The 23,327-nt window shown below is 51.8% G+C and overlaps 2 protein-coding genes across 2 annotated transcripts; one reads left to right on the top strand and one right to left on the bottom strand.

Annotated features, from left to right (window-relative positions):
• The first annotated feature begins 4,728 nt into the window (after positions 1-4,728).
• TIMM17A (translocase of inner mitochondrial membrane 17A) lies at positions 4,729-15,491 on the top strand. The gene is made up of 6 exons (XM_075775562.1): positions 4,729-4,832; positions 8,875-8,974; positions 10,669-10,732; positions 11,579-11,707; positions 12,091-12,201; positions 13,148-15,491. The coding sequence occupies exons 1-6, from the start codon at positions 4,807-4,809 to the stop codon at positions 13,216-13,218; spliced, it is 501 nt and encodes a 166-aa protein (XP_075631677.1). The 5' UTR covers positions 4,729-4,806; the 3' UTR covers positions 13,219-15,491.
• ADIPOR1 (adiponectin receptor 1) lies at positions 15,329-22,587 on the bottom strand. The gene is made up of 8 exons (XM_075775561.1): positions 22,463-22,587; positions 22,040-22,252; positions 21,158-21,274; positions 20,235-20,406; positions 19,455-19,641; positions 18,072-18,259; positions 16,549-16,742; positions 15,329-16,217 (listed from the first exon to the last, which is right to left on the bottom strand). The coding sequence occupies exons 2-8, from the start codon at positions 22,178-22,180 to the stop codon at positions 16,089-16,091; spliced, it is 1,128 nt and encodes a 375-aa protein (XP_075631676.1). The 5' UTR covers positions 22,181-22,252; positions 22,463-22,587; the 3' UTR covers positions 15,329-16,088.
• Between the last annotated feature and the right edge of the window lie 740 nt (positions 22,588-23,327).

Below are 23,327 nucleotides of genomic sequence, written 5' to 3'. Positions count from 1 at the left end.
ATCCAGGCACGATTCGGGTGCTGGGAAGCCAATGGAGCCCAGCGGGAGGCGGGGAATGGTGCTATCAGAGGAGCCTGAAACCCGAGGACATTCCAGGGAACCATGCAGAGCTGCATGACCAAATTTAGTACGGAGCATTTAGCCTTTTAAAGGCAATGGGCCAACCTAGTGAGAAAACGCACAAAAATGCACAAGCTGGCAGGCTGGGGATCTGCGGGGTGGGGGAGGCAGATCCCTAGCATGTGCCCATCAGTGCCGGAGGGCTAATAAAGAGGTCAGCGTGGCTCTGAAGATATGGGGAGTCTCCTCCGTTACAGCAGGGGAGAGTTTCTGCTCTGACAGTGACAGCTCTTGGCTAGAATCGACAATAAAGCACCCATCCCGGAGGAAGTTTTCATCTTTATCCTGCCGCTCTCCAGGATTGGTGTGGTTAGCCAAAGTGCACGGCCCTTCAGGAAAGAGGCGGTGGGTGGTTATGTTGCTGGTGCAGACTAGATGCTTTACGAAGGATGTACAAAGTCCAGCACCTTTAAAGCGGGGAGGAAGCAGGCAGCGAGTGCCAGCCCAGCCCGGCGCCTGCTTCTTGCTCTGCACAGTCTGACCCCAGCACCATCCCTGGGTCGCTTTATCAGAGCTTCTGCTGATTCCCTGTCCTCTGCTGGAGCTTTTCTGCAGCTGCTCTTCATCACAACACTCCCGTTTCCCCTTGCCAAGCCCCAGAGACATCCCTCCTTCTGCACAGACTAAATTCCTGAGTCTCTCCTGTTTCTGGTTCAGGCAGTGCCCTAAGCCTGGGCTTTGGTTGGAGGCACCTACTTTCCATCAGCCTAATCCATAAAGAAGCTTACTGGCACCTGCAAGTTCTCCCAGAGGGACGGAGGCAGAGCGGCTCTTCTCTCCAAGTTTCAAGGCAGCTTTACCCCATGCACAGCATTTTGTATCCATTCCTTATGCTGCCAAGTTAATCTTTTTTTCTTCATCCTTTATCATCCTCCTAATATTTACTGCCTGCTCTCAGGCCTCTCTCTTTGCTAGTTCAAACAAGCAGCCCTTTGGTCGTCTTCTGTAAAATAAGCTCTCATAAGATTTTCCTCATCAGCCTAATTACCTTCTCTGCCCATCTCCCTGGCTCAGATCCCATCCAGAGCAGAGGCAAAGGGTGCTCTAGGTGAGTCTGCCAATGCCTTGTGTTACAAACTAGACATTCCCCATCTTGACGGGAAACGCACATTCTTGTTGCATTCTAGGATTCCATTTATCTCCAGCATGAGAGCGCCCAGCTCCTGCTCATAGCCTTCCTATGATTCACCAGCACGACTGAGATTTTTTCCAGATTGTAAAAGATACTGTTGGTTTTAGTTTCCAAGTGCAGAACCTTAAACATTGCCGTGTTGAGTTTCATCCCACTTCACCCCATCACTTCCATCTCCCTGATATCATGACCGTCGTCTTGGTGCTCACTTGCACCAAGGACTAGGAGGGACATCGCCATCCCCATCACCACCTTCTGTTCTCAGCCCAGTCAGACTCTTCCCCTTCCCTCACCCCACAACTGCCATGACTGCAACAGCACTGAAGGCAACAGGAAGCAGAGTGAATTTGGTGCCCTCTTCATCTGCCCTGGACGCTCTCTGGTTTTCAGGACACAGTTCACAAGGCAGCGAGGAATCATAGCTATGTGTCTCCCTCTTCCAGGCAAGATCCAAGCCTTCTCAGGTGTGCCACCCCTGGCTCCAGGGACAGGGCACTGGACAGCCCCAGAGACAATCTGCAATGCTAAAACAGAGAAAGAACCTTTCCACTGGCAAGTAAAACCTGGAATTACCTTTCTGCCTCTCTGCCTTTCCTTCATGACTGTTAAGTGTGTTGTAAATTAGTTTTCAACAGAATAAAATCACTATTGACACCTTGATAATGGTCTCTATTTTGTTGTCCCTGAGTCTTGACTCCTGTGACAAGGACCAGACACTGAGTTTCCTGAGAAGCTGTAAACATGACCTGGGAAGCTCAGTTTCTCCTCAAGTATCACACATCCTTCCCTGATTTAGGAGCCCACATCTGCCAGGCTGTCCTCCACTGAGCTGCAGAGCTGGCTATGCAGAGGTAACACAGAATTTTGCAAAGAAATATTCCTTCATTAGCAGAAAAACCGGGAGAGAAGCACTGCTCACTGTAAACTTGTCGTGGTTTATAGTGGATGGTCTTACTGCAATTTATCTTGGCTGTCACACATCTCTTTTTAAAAAGGGGTATTAACATAGTTCTGACTGCACCATATTCCACAGAGTTATTGGTGCTGTGAGAAAGAAAACACCAGAAAGAGAATCTAGCGTTTCACCTCAGAATGAGAGGAGCTGCTCAGCACTGGCTGCTCTTTCATGGGCCACCAGCAACTAGGAGCGGGGAAGTGTCTAACCCTTTGAAGCTGTGCCAGTCAGGAGAGCACGGTGTGGTGTGGCATGGTATGGTGCAGTTTGGCACAGAGGAGCTCCCAGCAGCTCTGAATCTCCGCTGAGGCTCCATCAGTCTCCACATTCATCAGAATCCCCATCTCCATAGCAACCGGGCACCTTGCAGGCACTAATGAATATTTCTGCACAACACTCATTTGAAACACAGCAACGTGATTAGCCACATTTTAGAGATGAGGAACCGAGACAGAGTCAGATTAAGTACCTTTCCAGGTAGAGGGTCTCTGGCAGAGTGGGAGAGTTTTCCATGCCCCCATCTCTTGTGCCACCACCTAGGACCATCTGCCTTCCTTTATTTTTTCCTATTAGTTGACAAAGGACAACTGAAAATTGGATGGATTCCTCTAATCTGTTTCATTTCCCTTTCCTTCAGAGGTTGCAGGAAAAAAAGTTAAACACCCTGATCATTTTCTTCATTCCTCCCTGCCTGGCTGGGACACGTGGCCGCTCTGGAACATGTTGGTCCCAGAGCCAGCGAGAAACCACTTCTCTCCTAAACCCAACTGCAACTTCACCCAAAACCTCCCTCCATAAAACACCTGCTCACACAAGAGAAGTGTGAAGGCATTGTATGTCAGGAAAATAAGTGGCTCTTGGCTGCAGGGAGATTCACAAAACCTCAGAAAGCCCCTGAGTACCTTCCAGCTGCCTGCCTGGGGGTGCCACCAGTGCCCCCAGCTGAGCTACTGGAGGTCCCTGGGGTGACTCTGACCACTGCAGCTCAAGCGCCACATGGGTTTGGCAGAGAGTTTCACAAGTTCTCCCACAGCTTGTGAAAGGGATGACCACAATGGTCATTCAGCCTGATATAATTAACCTGCCACTTATCAGGGGAAAAGACAAGGGCTACTGCAAGAAATTGCCACACTAAGGAGGGTCAGACCAGTGTGGGACCAGTCGCAGTAGCAAGAGAGGACACGAGAGTGGAGAGGTCTGCTCCCAGGCTTGACCAGGCTGGGATGAGGCCGAGATTTTCCACTCTTCCCATCTACCCTCCTTGGCCAAAGCAGAAGCCACAATACCACCTTCTGGTAATCTCCATTACTGCATCAACCCCTGCTCCAATCCAGCCTTACAGACAAAAACACCATCTCCACACTCAAGACCTTGAAGGCTTACATTCAGGAGGAGTTTTTTAAAGCCTTCAAAACCAGAAAATTAAAGCAGGGGAAACATTCCAGCTCCTTTCCATTTTTTCAGCCCATGATTTATTACAGCAATTAAGTGCCCCAGCACACGATCCACACTGCCTGTTGCAACCAAATGATTTACTGCCGTTACAAGAGAGTGCAGTGTGTAAGGCTAAATTAGAACTGTGAAAAGAATAAGCAATTTACAACTTAGACCGCTTGCAGACATGTGGGAAAAGGCTTTGGGGGCTCTGCAGGTTGCCTTTGCATTTGCTGCCAGAACAGAGTCTAATTCTGCAGTTTTCAGCTCTGCCTTCCCAGCCTCCCTGGAGAACTGCTCTGTCGCAGGCACTGTCTCTTGAGGGGGACCTCAAAACCCAGCTCTTGTCCACGCTGTCTGGCCCACAGGATCATCCCCAGGGACACCTCGAGGTCAGCCCAGCTGATTCAGCAGCACCAGGAGCGAGGTGGGTGCTGCTCCTGTGTATCTCAGCAGCTCCAGTGGGATGGACACCCTCAGCACAGGCACATCACCCCGCACCAAGCCCTCTGTCACCAGGTGCACGTCCTCCTCCAGTTCAGCCAGGTACTGCCAGGCTTTGTCTCCTTCCAGGGTGCTCACCCCATTTTCTGACAGGATGCACTTACAGACAGATCCATTTCCTGAAGTCTCAAGGCTCAGCAGAGCTGATCCCTGATCCTCGACTTTGCTCACGCTTTTACTGCGGGCACTACTTATCAGAAGGCTAAATAAAAGCTGCTTTGTGTTCCTGGCCATGACGCGGGCCTATCCCCAACAGAGACGTTACATGCTTTTTGTTCTGCACCGGAGTCTCTCCTCACCCCCGACCCGCACCCACAGCCGGCGTTCAGAGGGCCCTGTGAAGCCAGCCCCACCGAAGCGCCCTCTCCCCTTCCCCGGGGACACACCCATGGCCATGCCCGAGAACGGCAGATGAAGCGGGCCCTGTCCCGGGTGCGGCCTCACGGCGGGCCGAGCGCCCGGAGGCCCCGATTAAGCGCCGCGGCCGCCATCAGTCAGCGCGGGGCAGGGACAGGGCGCAGGGGGCACGACGCATGCGCGGACACATCCGCGCATGCCTTCCTCCCTTCCGCCTAGTCCCGCCCTCCGCCTCCATTGGCCGGCGCTAGGGAGCGGTGAGCCAATCGCGCGGCGGGGAAGGCGGGCCAGGGCGGTGGCCAAGATGGAGGAATACGCGCGTGAGCCCTGGTGAGCAGCGGCCTGTGCCCGGGCGGCGCGCGGCGGCCGTGGGGTCCGGCGGGTCCCGGGGGGGGGCGGGGGGAGCGGGGCGATCGCTGTCCGGGGCCGCCGCTCCCCGGGGCCGCTGCACCTCCCTTCCCCCGCCCCCGGCGGGGTGTGTGACCTTGGCGGGGCCCCTCCGAGGGAGAGGGGGCGGGGGGAAGGCCGGGCCGCGCTGCGCTGCGCTGCGCTGGCTGAGGGGCTGCCCCGTGGCTTGGGGCCTGGGTAGCCAAAGCCCCGCCGGTACCGAGCGCGGTGGAGCCTCGCTGAGGGGAGGAGGTACCGGTGTGGTGACTAGGCCCTGCGGCCTGCAAGGGCCTCCGTGGGCTGCAGCCTCTGGGCACAGGCTTCCCCGGTCGGGCGGCGCTTCGCCCCCCCCCCCCAGCGCCCGTGAGGCGGCAGCTCCCCGGCCGGGCCGCAGGGCAACCGGACCGGCGGCATCTAACAGCGATCAGCTGTCTGCAGTGTCTTTGTAAACGTTCACGGCCGCTTCGGTTGCAGCTCAAAAAGGTCTTATTAGTAGGAATAAAACACGTGAATGGAAGTTTAGGCTCAGGGTTGGAGATGCAGCGTCCTGCTCCCCTCTGCAAATAGAAACCTGTGGCTTTTTGCAAGGCTTTTCCCAAAGCTTTGCAGCTTGCAGCATTTACTTGGTATTCTATAAACGTCAGCTCTGCCTTTCTACAGCACCAAGTTTGAGATATCAGCAAAACAAATTTTATTTATTGATTGCTTCCTGTGGGTTCCAGGTAATCTCATTTTCCCTTTAGTAGGGTCATGCGATAGCGACGTTTTGTTGCTAAGCTGTAGGGGGGCTGTCAGGGGCCCCACACTGTTTTTGTCCTGTTTTGCGTCTCGTCACCCTGTTATCTCTCTCCCCCGCAGTGGCGGTGGCGGGGGGGGGTGTGTTTCAACCCCCCGGGCGTGTTGTGCCCTCGCTGGAAGGTGACCCTGTAGGACCTGGCTGTAATTTGCGTGGTGGTCGCCTTCGTTAGAAGCATAGATCGTTACGGAGTCTGGTCTGTGCTGGGAACAGCCCGAATGGCTGATGGGGGAGGCAGAGGTCGGGCTGTTCAGGCATGTCACGATGGTTCGACGATGAGGGGGAAGTGCTGCCCCTTCTGCAGCAGAGCTGGTGCCAGGCTGAATCCTCGGTGCTGAGAAGAGGCAGCTTTGTTTATTTAAAATGCGTTGGCCCCCAACTCCTGTGGTTCATCGGCGGGTAGAAGAGCTGCAGGCAGCCGTGGACCTTGGAGGGACGATTCACCCCTCTAAGTGAGGGCCTTGGCTGACGGGCAGTCGGAGCTGGAGTGGTGCCCACCGGCTTTCCTCACTCCGCTAGCCCTGCCACCCTCTTTTCTTCTTATCAAATGGTGCTGTGAACCACCGCAGCTCCTCTGGGAGTGGATCTGAGGGTTGGGGGGGTATCCTCAGCCTCTCTGGGGTCGATGGAGCTGGTGTGTGGCTGCCCCGGGGCCCTGGCATAAGCGAAGTCCTGGCCTCTGCTCTCCTCATCTGTAGGCGATCTCGGTTGCTATCAGGAGTAGGAATCCGACCTTATCATGTGCATAGCAGTAAGTGCATCATTTCCCTCCTGGGAGGGCTTCTCTTAAATTCAGGGAAACAATTAACAGTAACATTAAGCTTGTAGATGAATGCCAAATTAATAATGGAATAATCTCTTTTGTTATTTTCCGATTCTTTCTTCTGCTGAGGTCAAGCACTGCCAGGGACTGCGAGGTATTTTGTGTTGGTTTTCCGATGCGCACGATGTCTGTGCGGGAATTCAAAGGAGCTGATGTACGAAATGGCTCTGCTGGTATCAAAGACGTTTTTTCATTTTAATGCTGCCCCTGCAGAGGCTTGGAGGATAGTTTAAAAGGAAAGTTAAGAACCCCAAAGGTAACAGCTAATGAGCTTGACATCTGAAGCAGGGTTAAAGATGGAAAAAATCTAGGAAAGCATTCCATGATTGGGGTCTAATTAACGAAGCTTCTGTAAAGAACAGTCATGATTTGCTAAATTGGAATTCTTTGACCTTGTGGGCAAAGGAAGACCACTTTACATAATCTATTTAGATTTCCAGAAAGCCTTTTAACAAGATCACTGTTAGCAAGCTAACGAAGGAAGAGAGTTGTGATGAGATGTTTTATTCATAATAGAGTAGATCAAAATCTGGACAGGAGACGTGGAGAAGAACAAAACAACAACAACAAAAAACCCTGAGAAGAAAGACTTAGTCACGTTTCATCTTGGCATTTCTGACAACAGTGTGCCTGTAGCCTTTTCCTGATCATGAAATGGGGGAAGGAAAATAAAATATGAAGTGGGGCTAAATTATTTAATTTAGTCAAAGCTAGAGGGGATTTGTAAGGAATATGAGATGAAAGCGTGTTACAGGCAGGGCAATAAAAAGAAAGGTGATGTGTGGTGAAATGATGTACAATCCTTCCACTGTTTTCTGAGTCAGGGTGGGTTTGGGAACTGGATGTCGCTGTCATCGGGAAAGGAAGATCAGTGGTGACATTTTGGGTGAGATTCTGGTGTGTTGGGAACAACCAAGCGATGCCAAGATGCAAAAGCAAAGCAAGCGAACAAGCCATGTGTGCAAACAAGCAGTTTACCATCGTTTTGAAGGCGTGCAGAGCTGGCTACACTCTCATTAAAGTGACTGCGGAGGTAGGGAGAGATTCAGATGTAGGGCATGAAAGCGAGGAGTCTGGGAGAACGTGTAGGAGGGAAAAAACCCCTTTGCGATAAAATGCACAGTACAGGGAGAGATCTGGGGAAAAGAGATGATGTTTGTCACTCCTTCCAGCAGAAGAATATTAGCAGATTCTGTGAAGTAGAAAAGTGGCAGATTCAGAAGGGATCAGTGAAGATGTATTCTCCCATGCAGGGGCTGGGGGCTATAGGGAGTCCTCAATAACAGAAACATGAAATTCGGAGTGAAATTGGAGATGCACGTCGATGCTCATATCTGTGATTTGCCAATGTAAACACCGGGCTTGCCATAGTGTTCAGTTCTGTGACCCTGTGTGTTGTAGCCTGGTTTTTGCTAGGTTTGCTGATTATTGCCAGTGCAGGAGTTATTATCATCTGAGTGCTTGACTTCTGCGCTAAGATTTTGATATAAGATGAAAGAAACAATATAACTTTAATTATTTTATGCTTCAAAATTAGTGGCAACAGAGATTAATAGCAGGTTAGAGCTCACCTAGTTTAGGAGTTCAGTTTAGTGGCGGAGAGTTACAAGGCTCTAGTGCTTGGCAGCGGTTTTGAACCCCAAATTAAAGCTCATCTCACCGGTGTTGAAAGCATTTGCTGCGAGGAGGGTTCTCTTTCTTTTGCAAAGCTTGCTGGTTGGAAACATTCGATGCTCCGTGTTGTTGGAGTTGGGAATTGTGGCCTTCCGGACCTCTGACTAGATCCGTGTTTTGTTTGAATGAACTTCAAAGATCCGCGATGTATCAGGAAAAACCTTTTCAGTTTAACAAAAGATGACTTTTATGTGTCTCATTTAAATAACCAGAACTAATGAAAAGTATGGGTAATTCAGGAAAGCAGTGGGTTGTGCCACCTGTGAACTGAGTCTCATCAAATTTACCACCTGAGTTTTCTGTAGGTCAAGACGAAAATGAGAACAATAAATTTGAAGCTATTTATACTCCATAAGTAGGGCAGAGCTGGAATTCTGTGGAGGTTTTCCGTGATGGAAATACGTCTTTCTGCCTTGTATGAGGAGTTCAGATCTGTATATTTGATGCTTACTGCTCTAGGGAGACAAGTTGATAGACTCTCAGCGAACCTTGAGTTTGTTTTGTTGTGCTATTACCTGTGCGTGTGTTTTGTTGATGTCTGTGCAGCCAGCTGGCTGTGAGACAATGCAGCTGGCAGGCTTGATTTTCACTCCAGTTACACTGAATGCATGACTGGTGGATCTGTTGCAGTTACTTGCACAGTTTAACGTGACAGAATTTAGTATTTTCATCTTTTTTTTTTTTCTTTATAGTCCCTGGAGGATAGTAGATGACTGTGGAGGTGCTTTCACAATGGGAGCGATAGGAGGTGGCATTTTTCAAGCTATCAAGGGGTTCAGAAATTCCCCAGTGGTAAGTAAAATCATTTCAGAGTGCATTTGGAGGGCAGTCCTGCTTTCTCTGTGCATCAGCAGTGAATCCGGACGGCTGAAGGTAAAGGAGAAGAAATCCCTGTGCAGTGAGTGGGACTGATTAATGCCCTACATGTCATTAATCCAAACCAGGAGGGTACATCTGGTGACTGGTGATCCAGATGTCCTTCATCTTTCTGGGTGAAAGTTCTGCTTTCCCTGTTTGATCCGATGGCAGCGGTGGCCCTCCCTTGCTGAAGGATTTCTCCTTTGGGATGGGGAAGCGGAGGGCACAGCAGAATACGTCCACCTTGGTCGATTTTCTGCCTTTGGTTCTGTCTGCCCATAAAGATGTGAAGCCTGGGCGGTTCTTCCTCTTCTGGTCTCTCCCTTTCTTTTAAGAAACAGAAAGACTCAAAAGAAGAATCTTTTTCTCCAGATTTATATTAGGCAGTATTATTTTCTTTAATTAATCTCTTATTTAATTATTAATATTTTTTATTAACTAGATTTTTTTTTATAATCAGGTTTTGTTTAAATGCGGAAGTGTGCATAAACATGAAAGTTGAAGTTTAGTTGATGCAAATCAGTTTTCACTTCCAGGATTTCTGCTGCAAAGTTGTGACTGTAAACCTGTTGTAGAGACATTTGATTGAATGAGATCCAGTTTCTACTTGAACATTTGTTTTAAAACGTTGCTCTGGCTTCATATAGAAGGGTTTTTTGTCGAGTGTTTTTTTGGTATTACTATGTGATAATAAGCCATCAGTTTGAGGTAAGTTTTATAAATAAATAACTGTTTCCAAACTAGTCAGATCCTGCAGACACTTACCTTGAAAAGGATTATATGCTTAACTACATTCTTAATTTTGCTTAAGACTTATTAAATAAACCTGCCCACGTTTCTGAGTGCTTGTATCAAAAATAAAAGTTGGGCGTATGTTCTTTAAATCTTCTTTAAGTGTGAGAAAATACGTAGTCATAATTCTGTGGGGTCCTGGATGAAGTCTTTAGGGTTAGACCCTGGAAGGCTCAGCACCACATTCAGAAGCTTCTCAGACTGTGCTGACGAGACAAGGACTGAATATTCCACCTGACCAGCAGGAATGACTGAATTTGGGACAACTAGTGAGATTGCGGCTGCCAGCCGAGCACGCTGCTCCTGGTCTGTGGGCATCTGCAATAGGGTTGTGGTGTTTGTACTAAAATACATAAAATACTGATGGAAATGTAATAAACAGCGTGCGGTTTTCCTCTAATGCAGCCCCGTGGCACTCTTCCTCTGGGTGGATTTCCCTCTTCTCCACGGATGGAGTCTCCTCCCTGCTGTTTGCTCCGCTGGTGTCCTGTGTGTCACTATTGTCAAGTGACCGTGCATCAGATAGGAACAAAGAAATGATACGCGTTAAAAATAAATATGCTTATCTTGCTAAAAGTATTACTTTAAATGTCTCATTTAATCCCCACTAGGCCACTCGAACGAACTTTGAACTCAAATTGTTTAATGTGTGATGGCTATAAATAATTTCTGTAGTTGACAGGTATAATTGTAAAGGAGTACGTGTAAAATGCAGTTTCCATCAGCTCCTGATCACAGCTGTTGAGGGAGCTTAGAAATCTGTGGCAAATTTTTGCTATACACAGTCAGGTTGGCTGTAAGACTTTTTTTTAACTGTCATTTCTCTTTTATCGTAGGGTGTAAACCACCGGCTGCGGGGAAGTTTGACAGCTATAAAAACAAGAGCTCCACAGCTGGGAGGTAATTAATTTTGTGTTGTTGTTGCAGTCAGTTGACTGTTGGTAGATAACCAAGTTTGGGAATGTAACCCAGTGATGCCTGAGCTGTGTTTCACTGGGGTTTGTTAGTCCAAGCAATGAGTAAATATGGTTCTGATGCACCCAGAATTAGTTTAGGTGTGGAAGAAACATGGTTGTGTTCATGGAGAGATAAGCCAGGGTTAATAATTGTCATATTTTAACCCGCTCTGGGCAGAGCCACCTGGGAGCCTGTGCAGTGTGTGCAGGGTTTTAACTGCTAAAACACCTCAAATTCAGGAGGGCTGAACTGATTTTAAATAGTAATTTTCCCAAAATGAGCCTGGAGATTAATAGTTATTTTAATTTCTAACACACAAAAAAACTTGCATTCTCTTTGTGTCTGCCATACAATTCTGACCAGTACTGATCATCTGAGATTCCAGAAGCAGGATTATGATAAGGTGCAAAACTCCTCTGCATCATTCTCTATGAAGAACTGTGTTTAAAAAGTGAAAAATAGGGAAGTTCCCTGAGCTAATCTGGCTTTATTAGGATGGGAGTTCCATTCTAATCACTGTTTGATAAGCTTCCTGTCATTACATATAAATTAGTAAGAGTATATCTAAAATAAATGTATGTGTAATGATGTGTATCACCTGGTGAGTCGAGAATTTTTCTCAGGGTTGATTTTAACCTCTGGTTCTTCGTGTGTTTGAGCGTACGTCCGTGTCTGGAAGCAAGCACCCTTGTACCGTGTCTCCTGGTTATGTGCCTGCAGCGTGGCTGGCTTGTCTGCTTTCTCTGAATGGCTTTTTGTTTGGGTTTTTGTTGTGTTTTTTTTAAACAGGTAGCTTTGCTGTCTGGGGAGGTCTCTTCTCCATGATTGACTGCAGTATGGTCAGAATGAGAGGGAAAGAAGATCCGTGGAATTCAATCACAAGTGGAGCCCTGACTGGAGCCATATTAGCTGCAAGAAGTAAGAGACTGAGGATATCAATTAAAAACTTCCGTACTCTAAACGTACAGTTCTTGTTGTTACAGTGAAGCAACAGTTTATGATACCGAAATTGGAATTTACTTCCAGATAATCTTTCAATTTCTCTTAAAAACTTTTCTCCTGTGCTTATGAAAGTAATAATCATGTTCTCAAACATTACCGGTGTTCCTTTGTGTCCTTGAGGGGAGGGGGGAGTTGCCCAGTAATTATCCTTTTATTGGTGATGCTAATGAGGTTCAGTGGATGCAAAAGTGCTGCTTCTGAGTCTGCTTGTAGGAGAGATGGTAACTAAAGAGAGCTGTAATATGCAAAGTAATGCACCGAAGAAGTAAAAGGTGTTGTTTTGTGCTTTTTATTTTTAGATGGACCTGTTGCCATGGTCGGATCTGCTGCGATGGGAGGAATTCTCCTAGCTTTAATTGAAGGAGCTGGTATTCTGTTAACGAGATTTGCCTCCACGCAGTTTCCGAACGGTGAGGAGCCATCAGACAGTGGTATCACAAGGCTCTTACAGCGCAGTTTTTGCTAACATCCCTCTGCCAGTCATCAGCTTTATCTCAGAGGAAGTCTGCTCTGCTGGTTGCCAGCTTTTAAGGCTGCAGAAAGTCAAGGAGCAGCATGTGTGGCTTGGTTTTTTTCTGAACTGCTTCAAAAACTAGATTTTTAAATTTTTTTTTCCTAAGTGAAACACAAGCTGAGTGGGTAACTGTTTGTGTAAATACTTGCCTGTGCAAAATAATGAATAGCTCTATCACCCCACCTTATTTTGGGGGGAATACAGACAAACCCACTAGTGTTGGAAGGATTCAAGCCACTAATTCCTGGGAGGCTTCCTCTCTTGGGTTTGTTCACTGATGTTCTTTGTTCAAGAACATTTTCTGTTCTTTATCCAAAAACATTTTAAAATTAATCTGCTTTAGAGAAAGAGTATCATCTGTCTGTTAAAATTTATCCTCTAAAATAGGCATACAGTAAACATCTTCCTTCCCTCCAGCGGAACGTCGGTAAGAGGAGTCGGGAAGCTGACTCCACAGTTTGTTCCGTTTCACTGCCTTGCTTTATTGTTGGGCAAGTTAAACCTTTACAGAGTGGCCAAGTTCAAGTGAAGGGCAATAAGGCATAGGTTTCCAGCTCTTTCACATAACTGAAAATGTTTCCCTCTCACTGCTCTGACTCCTTTCCCTGTTAGTAAAGGAGACACAAATGCATTCTACGTTGGACTGAGGCTCTTGTCAATGCATAAAGCTCCTGAACTTCTTTGAATGAAAAAAAAATCAAATGTAAAGTCTTGTTACCGGCTTGATTTAGAGGGAATTTATATTAAAAATGCTGTGAATGTGTTTCGTGCTTTTAGTAGGAAGAATCTCTTACCTTTTTGTATGATTTGCCTTTTTTTTTTTTCTCTTGTCTTATTCACAGCCCCTCAGTTTTCAGATGACCCCTCCCAGTTGCAGCCCTCTCCGTTTGGTGACTACCGACAATACCAGTGACCGCCCTCATTCTCCTAGTTCCTATCCTACCTGAGCTGTAATTTAAAATGCTGGAGGACCAAGACGCGGTATGTCTTTACACCAGTGGTAGTCTCTTACACAAACCATGCCAAGATGACCTTCAGCACTTTTCAGTGTAAAGCTGCACAGGAGAACTTTTAGAAGATGACAAATCTATTTATTTGTGATAGATTCCATTGCTGTAATGTTGATACGTGTCTGATAGAATACACGGAGATTTAAGACAAGGACCAAATGGAGTCTTGTCGTCCTTTGGACGTGGACTGAAGTCTTTGGATTCTTCTCTGGGATGTGGCATTGACCATCCACAGTGAACACAGCTGGAATTTAGCCTCTTCCCCGTGGATTTAGGTTGCTACACGTATTTCAGCTTAAGGAAAATAATTCATCTACATGCAGTTTTACATTCCTAAAGTGAATATTATTGGGGGAATGTGCAAGCCAGTGAAAATAACCTCCAGCAATATCTATTTCACTGCTGTACTTTGTTTTCTATGCTATCGCCATGCACCCTAAGTTCCTTGGTTAAAGCAGAATCTGCCTTTTGTGGATCCTTTCCTTAAACCCGTGAGGCTTTGAGCCCTTTTGAGCAAGAGGTGGCAGCAAACTCATTCTTCACCTCTGCTGCTGCTCCTCACTGTGGCTTTTGCAGCGTAAAGCTGGAAAGGGAACAGCACAGACAGCTTCCCCTCCTGGAACTGTGCAGTGACATCCGGGTAGTGAGCCCCGAATGGAAAACATGAAGCCCTGTGAGACTGGAGGGGGAAGTGCAGCACCTGCATGCCTGCTGCCAGCACAGCCTCTTGCCTTTTCACCCAAGATCCAGTCTTAAGCACAATTAAAACATCTGCCCCATGTTTTTGTCCTTAAACTCCAGTTCTGGAGGCATGTTCCCTTTTGCCAGCAGTTAAAAAATCATATCCGGTGAGGTTTTCTGTTGTTAATACTCATGCTTGCTGGCATCTCCTGATAGCGTATCTGTATTCAAACAGACTTGAGTACCATTATCTGAGCTGTTTCGTGGCTTTTCCTCTGCCCAGGCAGGAGCTTGATCTCTGCACTGTGTCAGGAAACTGTCAGCCTGAGGAGGAGGAAAATGACACCGAAGGGGTCACAGTAATGGTTGACAAATGGGTGAATTAGGATTGTAGGAAGCATGCATGCCAGTGCAAGATCCTAACCATCTCCTGTGTCCTGGCGTCCTGTAAAAGTGACATTTTCCTGTGTCCACCCCCTGCCTGTCCCAAAACCCCTCCAGGATTGCCGGGACTTGTGTCTCTCCTACCTTGCTGGTTCCTGTTGCTGCTGCTGGTGCGTAATTTCCAAAAACGTGAAGCACAGAAGCAGAGAGAGCACGTGTGTGTGTGTGTACGTGCTCCTCTTGCTTTGCCACTTACCTGGTTCCTTGGGTGACTTTTTGAGACACTTTTCTTGACTTGCGCTGCTTAGCCAGAGCTCTCCTGTTCTGGTTGAGACCCTGGCTGTAGGGGAGGGGGGTCCCTGGTCTTTGAGGGGGAATTAAACTCGGCTCTCATCAGCTGTAGAGCCTCCCGTGTATCCAAATCTGCACAGTTACTCACCAGATGTTTTCCCCTGTTCTTTCTATAGGATTAGAGCGCTTGGGTGTTCAAATGTGTGTGCAGGTTTTGTTCTCTGGCCCAGCCCTTGCACAGCTGAGCTGTCCTGAGGGGTTTGCTGGGAGGGGAGAGGACTCAGCTGTCCCGACATCCCAAAAAAAGGGCCATACAACCCTACCCACAGTAGCAGAGACAGAGTGACTGGCCCTCCTTTACCCCTCTCTAAGGTAATGGACTTTATTCAGCTCAGCTCTTCCCCTCTAATCCCCCCCGACCGTCTGTGCTGCACGGTCACTCGCACACTTCTACGCAAGAAGCTGCTGATTTAGGGTGTTATCCTTCGGTGCCCCTGCACCAACCAGGCTGCAGCATCTTTTCTGCCCAGCTTGAGAGTCCTTTGCTGTGCCCAGGAGGGAGGGCGTTTGAGGGGACACGCTCCTAGGGCTGCTCAGAGCCCTGAGGAGCTTGTTCTCAACACCCACCCCAAAAAATGAGACAGACGCTGCCAGCACGACACTGAACTATTGACCTTTTTATTTCAATCAGCTACAGCAGCTCTACATTCCCCTAAAACACTGTCCTTCCTTTACTACCACAGACAGCGAGGGAGCCGAGTACACTGCGGTGGCAGCAAGTCTTTTTAAAGCTTAGTATTAAATATTAAATATTCTCTCATTTCTGTTTACATTACTTTGTCAAGGAAAACAACAACAACAACAAAAAAAAGACAATTAAAACTTAAATTACATGAATCTGTGCCTGTGCCCTGGGCAGCAGCACTGGGGGCCACAGAGCTACCCCCAGCAAGGCGACTCTGCTGCGAGGGATATGCAAAAATCTCTGGCCTTGGGCCTGGTAGTGCGTGACTCTGCTTGCTCTGGCAGTGAGCTGGGGAAGAGGGTGCTGGGCTGTGCCAGGAACAGGGTACCCACACTCTTCGCTTTCGGAAATTGGCATGCCTGGGAAGGTCGGATGACCCCGGTGCAGCTAAAACATTGTCTGGAGGAGGTGAGGCCACGACAGCGTGGCAGGGCTGGCTGCCAGCGCCCGCGTCGCCTCCCCTCAGCCCCAGTGAAGTGCGTGGGGAAGGGGGTGAGGATTTGGTCAACAACTTTGCTAAAGAATTTTTCTGTTTCTTTTTTTTTTCTTAAAAAAAACACCAACCAAACCAACCCAAAACAACAACCCCAAACAGTTTTGAGTCTTCCTTTGATTTTAGCAAAGACAGAGTTTAAAAAGCACTTAGGAAGCTTGTACTAAAATCAGGCGCTCTCAGAGGAGAGAGTCATCTGTGCATCCCCCTTCCAGTCCGTAGCGAAACTCCTGCAGGTTTGACACCCCGTAGAAATGGACGAAGGCCGCAGCCACCACAAGCACATGGAAGATCTGATGCGACTGAAACTGCAGGGAAGCGAAAAAGCCCTTTAGACCAGACCAAAGGTCTGGGAAGTTCGCAGACCAAAAGTCCGGGAACACCACCTCCTCCTCCACTGCCCCAGCTCTATCCTCCGAGCTTCCCCCTTTTTCCCCTTGTTGCTCCCACAGATCATTTTCCACCCCGTACTTCAACCTGCCCTGCCCGCTCGCAGCAGCCGTGCAAGGTCTGGCTGCCAGTGCGTGTGCTGGGGCACACCAGGACACCCCCAGCTGCCTTCCCCTCCTCTGGGAGCTCACCACCCTCCATTCCCCCACCCCAACCCCACAGCTGCCCTCCAGAAGCACCCACACTCACCCAGATGTCAAACTTTCCTGGGAAGAAGCGCTCGGGTATGCGGGCAGCATACAGCCCCGCGCCTGTGATGTACATCACGGCCATGAGGAAGAACCAGCCCATCTGCCCGACGGTGGTGGCCTTCACAAAGCCTTCGGCGATGGTGAAGTGCATGGTGGGCACCACGCCGCTCAGCCCCAGCCCCAGAAAGACGCCTGCGGCAGAGAGGAAACCAGCAAATGGGAGCAAATGGTGCTGCTCCCCAAACACCCTCGTCCTGTGCAAAGGGAAACTCCTGGAGGCACCAGCAGCTTCTCCTCACTCAGTCCTGGATTATCCAACCCCCTCCCCGGGCATTTATCCTTCACAAAATGAGGGATCTGCAGCTCTGCATCCCAGTCAAAACCAGTGCTGAGCCCAGTGCTCACTGGACAGAGCTCACTGTGCAGACATGTGCTCTCCGTACAGCGGCAGGGCTGCAGCAGCTCCTGTTCCCGGCTACAGGAACGGCCCTTTCGAGAGGTGCTGGTCCTTCGGATTGCACGGAAGCCTCACAGGCATGAGGAATGCAGCAGCCCCAGCCAGCTCTTCGAGGAGAGGCTTTGCCAGAGTCATTTTTTTGGTGAAGTTGCTTGGAACTCAAGGGAAAGGCACTAATTAGCAGTGCTGAAATTTTCAGCTCCGACATCTAATTAGTTCAACAGAGAGGAAACGGCGCTGCAGTGAGACACCAGCCCAGAGAGGCTGCGGCTTGTACTCGCAGCAGGATCTGGCTTGGCACCCAGAGAAGGACAGCAACCCTCTCCAGGAACCGGCAGCTGGGATCTCTGCCATGGGGCTGGCAGTCCCGCTTGTCCCCTGCCCTCCTCCGAGGGGGTCTGCAGCTCAGCATCGTCTCTCATCATGTAGTGAGGATGCTGCTATGAGAGACATTTTGTTGCAGGAGCCCCCCCCCCCCCGGGAGGTGAGGTGAGCAGACGCATTTCTCCATGCTCAGTGCAGTTGATTTAATCTGCAGAGGCTGCAGCGGGGACAAGACGGGGTGCGTGCAAGGAGCGGGCAGGAGGAGCAGGCAGGAGGCAGCCTCGCCCTGCAGCCTCCAGGAAGGCAGGTACGTGCCAGCGTGGAACTGGCAGGGGAGAGATGAGGGAATCTCTTTGCTCCTCTGCGTGAGCTGCAGGTTCACACTGCCAAACTGCTTCCTGGAGAAGGTGGCTTCGTGTGGCACAGCCCCAGGGCATCCAGATTCCACTTACAGGGCTATTTTTAAACACTGTCTGTCTGCTCCAAACCTCAGGCTCACAAAGTGCAAGGCGGAGCTTGGGCCCTGCTCAGCAGAGGATCTAAATCCCCAGCACAAAAAGAGAATGGAGATTCTTCCTTCTGGGAGCCGCTGCAGCGTAGTGCTCTGGGGGAACTAATTCTGCAGATGCCGAGAGCTCCTCCCAAGAAGGAAGAGCCATTCCACAATGGGATCTTCCCAAAGCGCTGCTGTGAAGCCCTCCTGGGGCTGGGGATTCAGGGTGAGGATGGAAAACTCCTACCTGCTCTTGTCTGCCTGTGCTTGGGGGTGGCAAACCGGTCCCACTGAGCAACGATGATGGCGGAGATGCCCAGGACACAGACGATGGAGAGGTAGATGAGTCTTGGCTGTGGGGAGCAGTAGAACGAGTAGTAGAGCCACGGGACAAAGCTCCCCATGATCAGCAGTGCAATTCCTGAATAATCCAACCTGTGGCCGGGGTACAATGACAGAGAGTCACAGGTGAGCCCCAAAATCCACTCCCCTCCTTGCGTCTTCTTGGTAACGGTGTGTTGGTACCCTCCAGCCTGCCTGCACCCAACCAGAGTCACTGCTGCCAGACACACAGCCACAGCCCCGCGGGCAAAGCTGAGTGTCCAGAGAAAGGAGGATCTCGGGTCTCAGCGATGCGATTTGGCACAGGAGAAAGGGCCTGAGCACATACATGGCTTCTGGGGATGCCAGCAGAGCTCAGCAGGAGCACAGAGGATGAAGAGGAACTGGCTGGATACGAGAGGGTCCGTGCACTCAAACCACCACAACAGGACGCAGTGGGTGCCAGTCCTTGCACGTATGGATTTGACTATTATCCTCTACTGCAAAGTGCTTTCGATCTATCGATCCAGAAACCATTTCACCACTGAAATGCAGCCGTTCACGTTACCCCCACTGCTGCAGCAAGTGCCTTCCCTGGTACACAAGGACATTTTTATGCTGAGGGTGCGGCAGCACATTTTGTTCTGCAGACACGAGCCCGCAGGATCTCTGGGGTTTGTGCAAAGGAGATTGGCAGGATTTCCCAGCAAGCAGCACCCAAGTAAATGCCTTTGACAGACTTGCGTGAGCAAGATCTTATTTGAAAGCCTCACTGCTGTTCTGCCTGTGCCACGAAGGCTGATGTGAGCTTAACTCTAAGAGCAGCCTGTGCACCAACCTCAGGGAGAGGCACTGGCTGCTACCCAGCCTTTCCACTTTGCCGGGAATCCTGGTTGTTTCTTTCAATTTGGTTTCAGTCCAAATTGGATCCAAACCAGAGTTTTTGAAGGCATCCAGTAAACTGGAAACTGCCAAACCCCTCTGTCCTGTGGCTACCCAGCGAGACCAAGACCCCCCCCTCGATTCACTGCTACGAGGGACACAAAGGCTGTTCCCTTGGGAGCTGCGGGTTCCCAGGGTCCCTGTCTTTACATCCACCTGTGAGGATCTGAGCTGGTGGATTTAAGGTGCTCAGGCACAGGGCAGAGCTCTCCAGGACCCAGCTGTGGTTCCCTCTCAACGCTGGATTTGGTGAACGCTCCCTTCCCCCCAAGGATAAAACGTGGGAGCGCAGCGCTTTCTGAGAGGAAGTGCTGTGAGAACTTAAAACCTCCTGTGATGCCACACAACCGCACTCGTGCTGACTCACTTTGAAAAAGTCCGCGAGACCTTCTCCGAGTGACAGTAGACGGTGTGGAAAAGCCAGGAGAAGCTGAGGCACAGCACCGCTCCCAGGAAGAACATCCCGAACACCACCTTCTCCTGGAGAGGAGCCATGAAATACATGTTGGGCCGCAGCATGGTCAGGATCCCCAAGCAGAGGAACAAGACAAAACCTGCAGGGAACACACCAAACAGGCAGTCAGGCAGGAGAGAGAATGGATTCAGCAAAGAACCGGGAGAAACACGGTGCTGGCTGTGCTCTGCAAGGCAGGACCTGGATGCATCCTGCTCACAGTGCACCTGGAGGTGCTCAGTTGCACCTGAGGCCGGCCTGGCTGTGGGCTGTTAGCCGAGGCTGTCGTTACTGCAGACAAGTGGAGTTGGGGGCAAGGGCATGGTCAGGCGCAGGGTGAAGACCGTCCCTGGGTTTCAGAGGAAAGAGCTCTGAAGCTTTCCCGTCTTCCCCAGGACACATTTCTCCATCCTGCTCCCGCAGAACGTTGGCAAAGCCACAAACCGTCGCTGAGCCCAGCCCTGGGGCCCCGCTGTGGGGAAGTGCCCTGGTCTCCTATCACCCAAGGAGCTCCGGGAGCTCTCGGGCACCTCGTCACCGAGCTGCCTGCGGGCACAGGGGTATGTGATCCTAAAAGGGAGGCCGCCAGCATGGAGTCCCTTGCACCAAGCAAGTCCTGGCTGTAAAAGGCCGCCCTTGTGCACAGGGGCCAAGCCCACCTTCAGCCCCGGGGCTACCAAACCCCGCAGTCACCTAACAAGTGCGTCCAGATGTTGCCCGTCTCGGTGTGTATTCGGAAGATGCTCTTGAAGCAGGCTCGGAAAGACGGCATGGGCGGCCTGTGTCCGTGCAGGAGGTAATCGTTGTCCTTCAGCCAATCGGGCAGCACATCGTAAGGGATCACGCGCCAGCGCCCTTCCCAGACCTGCAACACGCCAAGCTGTGCTGGTGGCCCCCAGAGCGTCGAGCCAGCCCAAAGGCTCACATTTACTCACCCCGGGAGCCTGAAGTCGCATGTGGAACAAGCCCAGCCAGGGCTGAAAATGTTCTGTAACGCCTCTTGGGGAGAGGAAGTTCAGCTTTTGCAACATCAGGCACCCTGTGGGACCCCTTAAGCCACCCACATCCTGGAGAGCACCCCTGATGTGTCCCCCTAGGGAGTCAGAGGCAATTTGCACCCTCAGGTTTAACCCTTCTGCACCGAAAGTAACTGTTCCCTGCAGTGGGGAACCCTCCCATCTCAGTCAGGGAAAAGGGAGCCCTGGCTGGCAACAGAACCAGGCTGGTCCTCAGCTGATGCCGCCGCTTACCCAACCTTGGTGGCCACGAGCAGTGGCACCAGGTGAAACCAGCAACGGTGCTCCCGGCGCCCGTTAGAGGAACGTGGAGACACTGGGACTGCTCCCCAGGTTGCTGCTCATCCAGCATGGCTGGGCACAACCTCCAACACCCACCGGTGCTGTCACCATCCCCTCCCTGCACTGCTCCCAGGAGAGGCCCAGGCGAGTGGAGCCAGAGCAGACTGCCAGCAGGGCTGCACGGAGCCCCAGGAGCTTTACCCGGACAGAACAATGCATCCCAGCCCCTGCCCGCCACCCTGACCCCCAGGTTTGGGGCATCTGGGTCTCATTAACACTCCAAAATCAGGACTAGGGGATCGCTACAAGCTCCTGTACCTTATACACAAACTCCTCCATCTTCTCCATGGCGTGATGAGCCTGCAGAGGCAGAGTCAGCACACGGACCACTTCCTCCTCTTCCTCACGGGCCGCTGGACATGGCGGGTCTTCAGCCTAGAGGGAGAAATGTTGGGAGGAAATCGCTCCAGCCCATGGGAGGAAGAACAGCGTGTGGAAAGTGGCGAGTCCCTTCTGAGAGCACCTGGTGCTTCATCCCTTCCCGAGGGGACAGGCAGGAGCTGCCGGTCACCACTGCTTATGCAACAGGCTACTGTCTTAAGCATCTTGGACAGGCTAATCCCAGATTTATCCTTGTTGAAAGGCAGGATTACCGTGGGGGATTTTCATCCCTACAACCAAGGCTGCAACAGCCACTTGGCCCAGCCAGGACACCCAGCTCTCTGGCCCAGCCAGAGCGCCCAACGCAGAGCAGAGGCAGCGCCTTGCTGAGCTGGAAACACTCTGCCTGTCCTGGCTCCATTCCCTCTCTCTTCCGTTAGTGGGTTTGGGAAGGCGATTTCCAGCCCTAAGACTGCATGACTGACAACACCCCTCGGCTCCAAGCGCTGACACACAGAGACAGCGCATCTCAGCTGACGTCTCTGCACAAGGCCTATCGCAAGATCCACGCCTGCACGACAGAAGTTTTTTGGGCCAGCTCAGACCATCGGCATTTGGGGAACAAAACCTCTCACAGCCTCTCTGCACTGACGCAAAGCGACGACTACACTTGGGGCTCTGTGAAACACACCCGGCCGGCCTGCATCCTTCAAGCTGCTAATGGGATAACGGGCAAATTCCTGCGTTAATCCACAAGGACGGAGCGCAGAGTCCGAGCAAGGAGGAGCGGTGCCCGCCCGGGGGTGAAGGAGGGCTTACGCTGGCCGAGCCGGCGGCTCCTTGGTCCCCCTTCTCCTCCAGGAGCGGCCCCAGCTCGGCCAGCTCCAGGTGGGCCCTTTCCCGGCCGGCGGCGGCCAGTCCGTTGCCCTGCCCGGCGGCGGAGGCTTTGCGGGACGCCATGGGGGCGGCGGGGTCGGTCCTGGTGGCCGAGGGCAGCCGGTGCAGGTCCCTCCGCGTCCTTGTGCCGCCGCGCTGGGGAGGGAGGAAGAAGAGAGTCACCGGGACCCGGCCGGGAACCGACGGACGGCCGCGCAACCCCGCCCCGCACCGGGCCCTCCCCAGAGGCTGCGACCGACGGACCCGGCCGACCCAGAGGCACCGGCGGGGCTGAGGCCGCCGCCACCCGCGAGGGGAAGGGGGGCAGCGCTCGGACCCCCCCCGTCCCCTCCCGCCCGCACTCACCGGCCGCTACATCCCGCGCAGGGCGGCGGCGGCGGCACCGGAAGCGACGCTGAGGGAACTGGCCGCTTCCGGTCGAGAAGCTCCGCCCCGCGCGGCGACGACGCCCCCGGGACGGAACGGCGGGCGCTGCGCGAACCTCGCTTTCTGATTGGTCGCAGTCGCTGTCCGTCTCTCTCCCACCCGCCCCACCGGCTGCGGCCCACCTGACGTGCCGGCGGGAGGCGCTCTAGCCCGGCGGCGCGTCTCTCTGGTCTTGCGCTCGGCTGCCCCCTACGGCAGAGGGGTGGAGAGGAGCGCCACCTCCGGGAGTCCCGTGATGGCGGCGGGCGGGGGACACCCGGGGGGTCCCGGACCCCACGGCCCTACCAGGGAGCGGGGTCGGGCCTGCGCCGCCCTTAGACCTGCGGTTATAGTGATGCTGCTGCTCCATTACCACGGCAGCACCACCCTGAGGGGTGCCCAGGCTGCAGAGGCCAGGCCCAGTCACCCATCCATCCCTGTCCCTCTGTCCCCAGTGGCCACCAGCCACCTGGGCACCGCCCTGCCCGCACGCAGGTCCCCACCAAAGATCATCGAGGGCTTCCCCAGGTGCCGACAGCCCTGGAGAGCAAATGTCCGCAGCAATAATTGATGGCTGAGGTCGCCCTCGGCCTGTTGGGGCTGGCTCGTCTTTCCCTGCCTGGAGGTTTAATTACCTCCGCTAATGACAGCCAGGGCTGGAGACTCCCCTCCGCCCTTCGCAGCTGCCTGGCACAATGGTGGATCCAGTTCCCCATCAATTATTCATGCCCCTGCCGCTGGAAGGGGTTTCTTGGGGGCTGCTCAACTGGGGCGGGGGGGGGAGTGGGGGGGATTTTCCCGGCCT

This window comes from Balearica regulorum, chromosome 25 (genome assembly GCF_011004875.1).
Source record: "Balearica regulorum gibbericeps isolate bBalReg1 chromosome 25, bBalReg1.pri, whole genome shotgun sequence".
Taxonomy (NCBI): domain Eukaryota; kingdom Metazoa; phylum Chordata; class Aves; order Gruiformes; family Gruidae; genus Balearica; species Balearica regulorum.
This window is presented reverse-complemented; position numbering and strand designations above follow the sequence as displayed.

What these genes read in the sequence shown, in the direction of transcription:
- ADIPOR1 (XM_075775561.1), bottom strand. Translation starts at nt 22,180, where the DNA reads ATGGCGTCCCGCAAAGCCTCCGCCGCCGGGCAGGGCAACGGACTGGCC. An exon ending in TGGAGGAGTTTGTGTATAAG is followed by an intron (nt 20,407 to 21,157) that starts GTACAGGAGCTT and finishes GGCGTGTTGCAG; the next exon opens with GTCTGGGAAGGGCGCTGGCG. An exon ending in CATCTGGACGCACTTGTTAG is followed by an intron (nt 19,642 to 20,234) that starts GTGACTGCGGGG and finishes TGTTCCCTGCAG; the next exon opens with GTTTTGTCTTGTTCCTCTGC.
- TIMM17A (XM_075775562.1), top strand. Translation starts at nt 4,807, where the DNA reads ATGGAGGAATACGCGCGTGAGCCCTG. An exon ending in GAATACGCGCGTGAGCCCTG is followed by an intron (nt 4,833 to 8,874) that starts GTGAGCAGCGGC and finishes TTTTCTTTATAG; the next exon opens with TCCCTGGAGGATAGTAGATG. An exon ending in GGTTCAGAAATTCCCCAGTG is followed by an intron (nt 8,975 to 10,668) that starts GTAAGTAAAATC and finishes CTTTTATCGTAG; the next exon opens with GGTGTAAACCACCGGCTGCG.